The 9,962-nt window shown below is 55.1% G+C and overlaps 3 protein-coding genes across 3 annotated transcripts; all 3 read right to left on the bottom strand.

Annotated features, from left to right (window-relative positions):
- Positions 1–106: 106 nt before the first annotated feature.
- CHGG_00541 (uncharacterized protein) lies at positions 107–794 on the bottom strand (the record flags this gene model as incomplete). Its single annotated transcript, XM_001219761.1, has 2 exons — positions 107–314; positions 373–794. 2 exons carry the CDS (start codon positions 792–794, stop codon positions 107–109), a joined length of 630 nt encoding a protein of 209 aa, XP_001219762.1.
- A 3,175-nt stretch (positions 795–3,969) lies between these two features.
- Positions 3,970–5,258, bottom strand: CHGG_00540 (uncharacterized protein; the record flags this gene model as incomplete). Its single annotated transcript, XM_001219760.1, has 3 exons — positions 3,970–4,305; positions 4,919–5,138; positions 5,221–5,258. 3 exons carry the CDS (start codon positions 5,256–5,258, stop codon positions 3,970–3,972), a joined length of 594 nt encoding a protein of 197 aa, XP_001219761.1.
- Positions 5,259–6,746: 1,488 nt separating this feature from the next.
- Positions 6,747–9,047, bottom strand: CHGG_00539 (uncharacterized protein; the record flags this gene model as incomplete). Its single annotated transcript, XM_001219759.1, has 3 exons — positions 6,747–7,854; positions 7,920–8,004; positions 8,096–9,047. The coding sequence occupies 3 exons, from the start codon at positions 9,045–9,047 to the stop codon at positions 6,747–6,749; spliced, it is 2,145 nt and encodes a 714-aa protein (XP_001219760.1).
- Positions 9,048–9,962: the final 915 nt, after the last annotated feature.

Raw genomic sequence — 9,962 nt, 5'->3', positions numbered from 1 at the left:
TAGCACTTGTGCTGAAACCCAGCCATCGCCAACCAAGCGCAAACGAAAACCCCAGCTATCGGCTCCCAATTGGGCAGGCTCAAGAACGAGGCTTGTCGATCATTGCCTAGAACAGCCTTACCACCCTTTCCATACCACACCTGCCGAGCCCGCTGAACACCCTCAGCGTCACATCGGCCCCTCGGGACCACGAACCACTCCCGGCGGTCTGATGCATTGACGATGGACGATCCCGGTTGGAAGGGTGGCTCGGCGGGTTGGGGGTGCGGGCTGTGGGAGCACGCTGCATGAGGACAGGGCTGGTTGGTGAGAGGCTGATGGAATACATACATACGCCTCTGCAGCTTGAGTCGTCGTGGCCTCTCCCGACACTGGTCGGGCATATGTCTCTCTGAGAGAGGTGTGCTGGCGGGACGGAGCGCGCCCGTTTCCCTTCCGTCTACCCGCCGTGTTGGCTGTTGTCGGTCCGATCCTTTGTTCTCGCCCTTGGCCCAACGACGCAGTTGGTTGTTGGCGTCGGAGTGCCGCGGGTACCGTGGGCTACAGAGATTCTGCAACACGAAGGGTTCTAAGGCGCGGGGCGCCGGCAGCGACGCCGGGGTTTTTGGGCAGTGGTGGGTAACACGCGCGTTCGGAAGAGCATGAGCTGCTGCGTTACGGGCTGCCAATCTAGCCGGTGTACCGCAGGATTTCGGCGATCTTCCACTTGGCGGCGCGGGTAGGGGCCATGATCTGGCCATTGGCCGTTGGGAGGAGGTAGATACCCGGGGTGTGCCCCTGCGAGAATCCGACATGCGGTATGCAATCTACATATGTTTCGATCCGGCTTCGGCCCCGGCCCCACTCCATGCCGAAGCACCGGGTCTTTGTGGGGCCGTTTTCGGGCCGGGCCGGCCAACTCCGACCCCATGCGATGGGCCTTCCGGGGCGGGCAACTCCGGTTCAGCTGGGGTTGATTGGTAATGCAGACACTAATGTTGTACATTTTGTTTGGGAGCACAAAATGTATCACTGTCACCTCGGACACTACGAAACTCCATGTTCCCGTCTCCGGGAACCACCGGTAGTACCCTCGGAAACCCAGGTCGGCGACTAATATAGGGATTGCGATCTTTTCCAAAGTAGGTGGTCTCACAACTTGTATGTATGTTGATACAGGGCTGTTGAATGTCAAGATTCCTTCTGAACCAGCCGCTCGTCGAGTTCAGCCTCCTGCTCTTTCCTCCCTGGGCCGTGCTGAAAAGCCTGCACCTCGACGGCGCGCGTTCAACTCGTGATGATGGACCTCGCCTACTGAGAGGATTGCTTGGCTCGCGGTGTGCAGTGCCCCTGGACTACATTGACGATCCAAGGTTCGTCCGACCGGGCCCGCGAACCGTTCCTTGCAATGATCTCGACATGGATCTAGGGTCGATGCGGTGCATCCTACGGTGTGGCTTATCGAGGGCGTTCTGAGCACCATTTAGCTTCCCTAATAGCCAACAAGGAATACCTCGGCAGCGCTTCGGGGGAATTATACGGGCAGACACTAAGCATGTACAACCGTACCCCAGCCCCCGGTGGCCCCTGAGAGCATCTGAACGTTTGTGTTTTGACTTGCGCAGTTCTTGCGATTATACGATATGATATGTCGCCATCCGTCTTACGGGTAGCAGCGTGCGTGGGGAGCTCATGACATGCATCCGGGGAAAAATAGCCCCAAGACGGTTGCACAGGAGCGTCCCAATGCCTGCAGTGGTTGATGGGCCTTGACTTTGTGTCGGTGCAGCTTACCCGCGGAGAGCCAAGCTGAAGAAGTCACGGCGGCAAACACTGGTGAAACAAGATTCGAGAATAGTATCCATTCTCGGCAGTTGCTATTCTTAGGAGATGCTTGTGCTCCGGCTTTTGTTGTATGATAGAGTGGGAAAATGTTGGCGTGCGGCATCCAATATCAATGACCTCGAGAGCGGTTGTTCTCTACGTTACAAACGTGACTAGCAGGACAACCTTAAGGAGCCACGCGCGAAATAGAACCACACCGTTGCATTTCGAACACCAACTCCCATGCCACAGACGACGTATTTTACACGCTTGGTGATGGCTCGAGTGGCCTCGAGCCGCCAAACGCGGGTACTGGGTACTCCCCTAGTCATGCCACCAAACTTAATAAACGAGGCTGCATCAACCTACCAAATGGGGCGAAAAGATACGTCTGTCGGTCCGGCGATGCCGCTTCCAACCATGCAAGATGCGGGATGGCTCTGCGTTTGAGACCTCGCAAAAATGGGCGGCTTTATACGTCCCGGAACTGAGCAAGTTCAATAACAACATGCGGCCGGGTTGGTTTATTTCTACCACACGTTAGTCGCCATGCATGGGACTTTGATATTGCGAACGTATATCAAGACCAAGAATGCATCGGTATTGTAATGCCGGTGACAAGCGGCCTTGAATTTTGCCTCGACTAGCGATGTTCCAATATTGGATGTCGGAACAGCTTGGCGATGCGGGACATGTGCTCGATACGACCCCAATGAAACCGTCTTCGAGGCCCACCCCTGACGGCATGGTACTGTCTTGACGTACCTAGCTATGCGTCGAGTTTTTCTCGGAAGGAGAAGAATTTGGTTTGTCGTTAGTTTCAATCTGAATGGAGCCATTATTCTCTTGGCCCTCACATTTTCGTCGGTTGCCGAGAGAGGACCAGGTGTGCAATCCCCACCCCTTTTACCTTGGTGAAGTGATGGTCTGATGTCGCCATATCTTCAATATCGCAAACTACCTAACTAGGATGCCACGAGAGTGGGGGCTATTGCCACGTGCGGTCTTAGAGCCGCAAGGTAAAATGTCGCCAGTGACCGTCTTGGTTGGGCGAGGTTTCATACGGTACCTAAGCAAGGTGACTTGCGCTAATTGTCGGCATCCAACATCTCGCCTCGATTATGGGCCTAGCGAACGCGCTGAACGTGGCGAAATTGGTAGTAAATGACTCGGTTAAGAAGTCATAGCATCCCCACGGATGTCCGATAAAAAAATCGAAGGCGACCATTGCCGTGTCCCGTGCCATTTGAGCAGAGCAACCAAATCTTGGGGCCAAACCAGGGGCCATTCATTGCTGAAGAAGACATGACAAAGACGGCCGACACAAATAACGCATACACCAGAACGATCGAAAATTCGTTGTTTTGCAAGGCGAAGACCGGCCCTGACGATAACCCCACCAAGTGGTTGGCTTGTCGAGATAGTTGAACAGCTGCCGAAAAGAATGAATGGAACCTCGGGTGCCAAGCGATAGTGTTATTGTTTAACAGGTTGTGATATAGCCCAAGAAAAGAACTTCAAAATCAGATCAGATGAAGGCAGATTCACGGAGCCGACTGCGAGACCAAGTTTTGCCGAGAGTGTTGTCTACTGTGAACTTCTCGATCTAAGATGGATCTTCGATCTGCCCTTGCCGTGACTGTCTGTGGACGAGCCCGAGTTGAGGTGAGTTGAGGTGAGCGTTTGCGCCCCTGGAGGCCCCCTGTCTTTTCCCGAGCTAAGCTAAGAATTGCAGTGGGTTAGCGTTGGCGGGGTTTAGGGCTGACCCCAGCAAGAATTCAACCACCTCCATCGCCCCACACCATCCAACATCATCACAACAACATTGCTGATGCATCATGTAACTCGCCCGGGAATTTTGGGAACCTGTCGTGAAGACGACCCGCTTGATTGGTGCTTCATACTTTCTGGCTACAAGGCTACCCACCTCGGATAATTGACCCAACTCACGAACAAAGGAAACTCGATTACTGAGCTCGTTCAAGCGGTGCTCCCGCAATCTGCAGGGCCGGAAGTCGCGACTGGGCCTGCCACACCTATCACGGCACTGAAACCTCGTCACGCCTTGATCTGGTGTTTTCGCCCCCAGTTACCTGGCAGAGGTATTGCAACGAAGCCAGCCAAACAATATGCAATGAGCAGGGCCAACAGGGGGCATGGGGGCTCCTAACCAGGTGCGCGGTCCCGCCTGTTCGCCGATCCCTCCTCGCCTACTTCCCTGTGTACGCGCAACCAGTTCGTGTTGCTGTCCCGGGGGCCTCGCTTCAGCTGCCTGCCTGCCTGGCGAACAACATAGAACGCTGCAACCGACCTCTGGGTTTCGTCGATATTGCTCATACCAACAATAGCACCCCACTGCTCGGTTCGGCGCACGAGGGTTGATTTTAGCCTGTTCTGCACTTCCGACATGAGCCCATCGCGGCGCCTGCAGCACAGCAACCAATTCCCGGGCAGTCGGTCGACTCGTCTCTGTCGTGCCCCCGTCGTGCCGTACCCCCATACCTACGAAATTGCCTAGATCTCGTCATGCCGCAGTGTCGCCTGTTGCTTGCTGTCCCGAGGTCCCGGTCTGGGCACGAATCTGGGAAACCCCAGTCGACGCGGGACCCTGTCCTACCATTGAGCCTTAAGCGGGCGGCGGCGGCATGACCAAACCCGTCATCACGCCTCAATACGAGGAGCCAAGAAACTGGTGCGGTTTTGCCGTACTGAATGAACACGCTCCCACCCAACTAGTGGCCCCTGTGCGACCGACTAAGGTGTTTCGTGTGTTGCGAACGGAGGCGCTGGTTCGAACTTTCCTTGGTGACCAACACCCGAGGCCATCTCTGAATCATGGGCGTCATGGTGTCACGCCTCTCTTCTGCTACAGAATCTCTCTTTTGGACAATCCGAAGCTCACGTTGGAGAATTAATTCGCCAAATAAAAGAAACACAAAGGAGGCTGCTGCGGCCTTGACTTACCGAGCATGCCGTGGCTTGACATTTGGAAAATCTGCTCGGGCATCTGGAGATCACAGACGAACCGCTGATGGACGGTTAAGCCCCACCACCAAGGTGGTCCCTGAGTCGCATCAATGGGCCAAGCGAAGGGTGAATGCCGTTCCAGACAAACCGATCGGATGTCAACCGCAGTATCACCATTCCCTAGGCATGCTAGCGCAGCATCCTGAATCAACTCCGCGCTGTTATGCACGGCTGCCGGGTGTTTGGCGCTCACCCGATGCAGGTCACAACCTAAGCGGATATCCCGATCGAGGTCATCAATGGATCTCGGCTTCGGACTGTCATCTACCCCGAGTGCCCCATGCAGTTGTAGGGACGCTACAATCACCCTGTTTAGGGTTTCGGAGGGGCAACTATCGAACCCGCGGCGGCTCGCAACACCAAAAAAAAAAAAAAAAAAAAAAAACCCACCCGTGTCTTAGTTTCGAAAACGGGCTACAACGGGCCATCATAAGTAGCGGGGACGCTAGGGAATTGGTGTGAATGTCACAAACAGGCATCACCCGTTGTCATATCTCTGGCTAATATGGCGAAGGCGGCCCTGATATTGATAACCAACCCTTGCTCGCCCATCTGCATGAGGAGCGTCCCGACCGGGTTTTGGGGGCTGAAAGAGCACCGCAGAGCGTATCATCCCGCTTCCCTCCGCTCCACACCCTCTCAAGTCAGGCACCAAGCGCCAGACTGCTGCTGTAGCGTTGGAAATCTTCCGAAGAGCGTTGCCCCGCTCGGTCCTGAGCCATTGGGAACTCCCCTCAACATCTCGCTTGTCTTGATTGGGTGGGCATCGTGTCACAGCGAAGGAGGCTTGGCGCTGCGGGCCGTCACCCCACACCTATGTGCACACACACATCTCTCGCAACCCCCCATGTGGACCGACAAGATAGGTATGATGCCAAGCCGGCGTCGATGGAGCCTTGGATGAGCTTATTCCAAGTACCCCTCCGCGGCATTCTCCGTCCAACGAGACAACGGCCATCCATCCCAGGCCATGCGATGCCATGACTTGAAAGTTCCCGGGCCAACGGCACAGCACTCACAAATCCGGCATCACTCTCTGGGTAAAAACCTTGTATTGCACCCCAGCCCGTGTCAAAAGATCCCTGATTCCCACATGCTACAGGGTGGTGATGTGGGCGAGACATGATTGAGAGAAACTCTCCGACCTATCCGCCCCACACCCTCCCCCCCTCCCGGCGGCCAAGAGGTTCCTTTTCAACGACCGTGACACCGAGGATGGGCAGAGAGACGGAGAGGGGGAGAGCCTTCTTGATAGGGGACCAGGGAATGACACAGGAACGGAGCTCCGGGAGGAGGAGCATCTCTCTCATTGCTCGCTGGTTCACCACCCGGCATGTCTCATGCCCGTCATCATGGGACTCGCTGGTGCTGGCGGCGTGACTAACTGTCTCTCTGCTTGTCTGACTGACTGTGCTGTGTCGGCTTGACTGATCGTCCTGGTCTCAAACTGCCGGCTCACTCACAAGGCCTCTCATATGGCGCCATTGTGTGTGCATAGCCACTTGCCGAACTCCAAGACATGGACGGAAAATGAACCGCGCGTGCTGGATCGAAGTTTATGACGTGAGACACGTCAAGTAGGAAGAAGGCGTGTTTCAACCTGTTCCAAATCCGGTTATTGCTGCATGCCGTTAGTAAAACCCAGACACCAGCCCATAACGTGAGCCGGAGAGCAACGGTAAGTGTCAAATGGCTGTCGTAGTTTCGGACCTAAATCCACTGTGGTATTAAGACAAACCCCACTATCTTCAAGCAAATCATACCTCCCCAGCGGGTAGTGTTGTGGTCCGTGCCGCTCAATTCTGCCAACCCTAAACACCAAAATTCGCTCTTAGAAGTGAGCCGCCGCGTGAGAGCTGGGCGTGTGAACAAAAAAAGAACCCCGAGAAAAACAGTGACCGCCGGATGTCTCGGCGCTAGCACCCAGCGCCGGGCGTGGATCCTCCCAAGACATTCAGATTCCAGTTATTCCCCAAAGTAATCAGCTTCCGCTTGATCCCGTCCCCAATGCGCGAACCGTAGCAGGTCTCGATGTTCCTCACAGCACACCCCAAAATGCCAGCTGGGTCCGTAGCAGCAACAGGGGAACCTCCCGGACGTATCAACACGGGCACTCCTTCCCCGCTCCATATGTAATTGATGATGGCGGGATCCTCGAGAGTCAGTTGATCAATCATGACCGGACTGGTGTCTTGTCCCCCAATATTGCCATGCTTGTCGGCATGAATATCGGGATCGACCCTTGAAATGCTGTCCGCCCATAGGATGAGCATGGCTCGGTACATGGCGGCTGGCCACCATACGGGCCGGCGATCCTTGGGCATGGTACGTAACAACCGGATGACTTGGCCGCAATGAATTATGGCCTTTTGGCGCTGAGAGATGCACTTAGCGTGTCGCATCGGTAACTCCCAGTGCAAGCCACCGAACCCTTCGCGGCGCGCCAAACGCTCGATCTCTGAGAAGTCGGTTATAGTGTTGAGATAAACCAAATGGTAAAGGATTAAGTTGCATCGGGTGATGGGGCAACCCTGGTTCTCCTTGTTGTGGCTCATGGTAATGTCGTACCACCGTTGCAGTAAGACCTGCATCTCATCCAACCGATGAAGCATCGAGCTCCTATTCACCGAACATTCGCTGGTGTGTGGCGTACTGAATGTAGTGGAAAAGCACGAAAATGTCTGGCGGAAATGGTAGATCATGGCTTGGAGAGGGTGTAAGATCAACCTCAGTTGCTGTGGAGAGACGCTGGGTTGCCGCCCCATGAGATTGTCTTGAAGGAAATCCTGAAAGAGCTCGTAGAGTGATGAAGCAGCCGAAGTGGCGCTGAGAAGTTGTGGGTTGACGTTGGCTGTGCAATCATGCAGCGATTGCATTGCCGTGAACCATTGCTCTGAGTTCGTCGACATCCAAAGCACCTCGGGTGCGGGTAATGGGCACTGGAGTTCCGTGATGGCAAACAAAGGGGCCGTATCGTGAAATAAACTAAGCTCTTGGTCAAGCATAACGTAGTTGTAGACCAACCTAAGGTAACATGTTAGTCCGCGACCTAGTGGTAGGAGTCGGCCGGCGGGATGGCAACGGCCTACCTGTTCCGGGTCTCGCGTTGAACCCAGGCTCGCCACTGGAGCTCGACGTTTACGGCATCACCGAACTCCGGCATGGTCAAGGTCTCTGATTCCAACATACCAGCGTGCTTGAGCATCTGAAAAAACAAGCAATCAGCGTCACTGAGCCACTCGCCAGAATGCGTTCCGCCGTCTACTACTCACCGACATGTACATGCCCCGTTGCCCCATAGCAATGTCCATGAGCCACTTGTCCCCGCTCCAGGCACCAAGGACAATAAATAAAAGTGCACAGCGAAGAGCGGTGGGGTCGGCCGAGAGTTCGACGTCTTTCTCAACAATGTCGAAGAGAGAAATGCGGCAAGTCTCAGTCAGACCTGCTGAAAGATGGCGGGCCTCTGGAATCGGCATAATTGCTGCACCCTGAGCAATCATGAGGAGAACAAGTAGCGTCGATGCTCGATTGTTCTGCAGCATCTCGTTCGGGTCCACGCAGCCGGCAGCCACCAGCGGGTAGTAGACCGATAAGCTGCGGACGTAGCTGCGCAAGAAGCACTCCAAGATCTTGGAGGGCGGTAGGACGATGAAGTTGCAATCTCCAGCGCGGGAATACCCATGTTTCGAGTAGCCAGAATGGCCTCCACGGTGGATGTCCAGAGCCTTTTGGAGAAAGCTCTGCGTGATGGCGAGCATCTTGTCTCGTGTCCGAGAAGTCAAAGGCACGACTGACGCCAAGTCAGGCACATCCCAGTCAAACTGTTCCATGTGCTTTTCCAACGCGCTCCACGTCCCTTCCTGCTTTGACTTTTGCTCTAAGCACTCTAAATGGACGATCGCCGTACGCGGACAGCTTCCGGTAAAGGTGGGGGGGTTGCACCGCGCGAAGTTCCACGCCCCCTCGGCAACGAGCACCACCTCGAACTCGGGAATTGAATTGCCGGCCGGGGCTGCCATGGTAAATTCCGAGGCCTTCAAGCCTAACTCAAAATCAACAGACATCATGTCAGTCCCCGGGGTGTTGGAAGTCCTGGACGATGACAAGATCACCTCGGGGGGAGATGGGATACCGCTAAAGGCGGAAACACCAGCCATGGACATATCCCGTGGCCTACCAAGTGAAGGGGTACACTGATAGCCGTCAAGATCCATGTGTATTTCGGGCCACGATATAAAGTCCTGATATGCAGCCTCTGGGATTGTGAAGTCGTTGCTCATTGGCATGAAGTCGTCTAAGCCACTGTCCATTCTCGTATGAGGCGATGGAAACCCCCCAAGGTGAAGTTGAGGATGGTGCAAAGGCGAGGCCTCTGAGGGAGATCCCTCATCACTAGTGCCTAGAATAGCGACAATGACGGAAAGGAGATCCATTACCCTCTGCCTTTACTCCGGCTTGGCCGGCATCCCTCAGCGCCAGGTTGGCGGCCCCTGGCGCGTGGGTTCGCTGGTCCGAGTCGGTGAGCGAGTTCTGAAATGTGCCGCTTGATTGCGCGGTCGCCTGCGCTGCGCGCAGAGCGGCTTTCGATGATCGCCTCGCAAACCGGGCCTCGCATACGAGATTCTTTTCGCTACATCTCGTACAAGGAACTTTTTTGTCGCAGCCTGTCTTTGCGCTTGCGCAATTTTGACACGCAATGGGTGTCCGCCCAGCGGCCGGCGGCAGTCCTCCCGGCAAGGTTCCCATAGGATCCTTGTGTTCGTGATATGTGGAAAAGTGTCTCTGGAGCAAGTCTCTGTGGAAGAAGCAAGTTAGACTCCCCGCCCTACCCTTCTTTTGAGTTGAGAAGGCTCGTTGTACTTGCCGTCGGGAAAAGCCCAGCCGACACACGCTACAGCAGTGTGGCTTGACGTTGGTATCTAGGTTGACGCGAGGTGTTAGTATGAATGTAAGAGTTTCATGGGTAGTTAGTTTCTCACGAGTTGGTAAATGTCGTTCCAGGTGCTCCTTGCGGGAGAAGCCCTTCCCGCAGTAGGTACAATAGACTCTTTCGGCCGCCTTCTGCTTGCTTGGTTCAAGATCTGGCGTTTTGGGGGCTGGCATCTCGGACGAGCCCGAGCAAGATGACC

The sequence above is a fragment of the Chaetomium globosum genome, genomic scaffold, assembly GCF_000143365.1.
Source record: "Chaetomium globosum CBS 148.51 scaffold_1 genomic scaffold, whole genome shotgun sequence".
NCBI classification, from domain to species: Eukaryota; Fungi; Ascomycota; class Sordariomycetes; order Sordariales; family Chaetomiaceae; genus Chaetomium; species Chaetomium globosum.
Note: the sequence above shows the minus strand (reverse complement) of the source record. Positions and strands in the feature narration are given on the sequence as shown.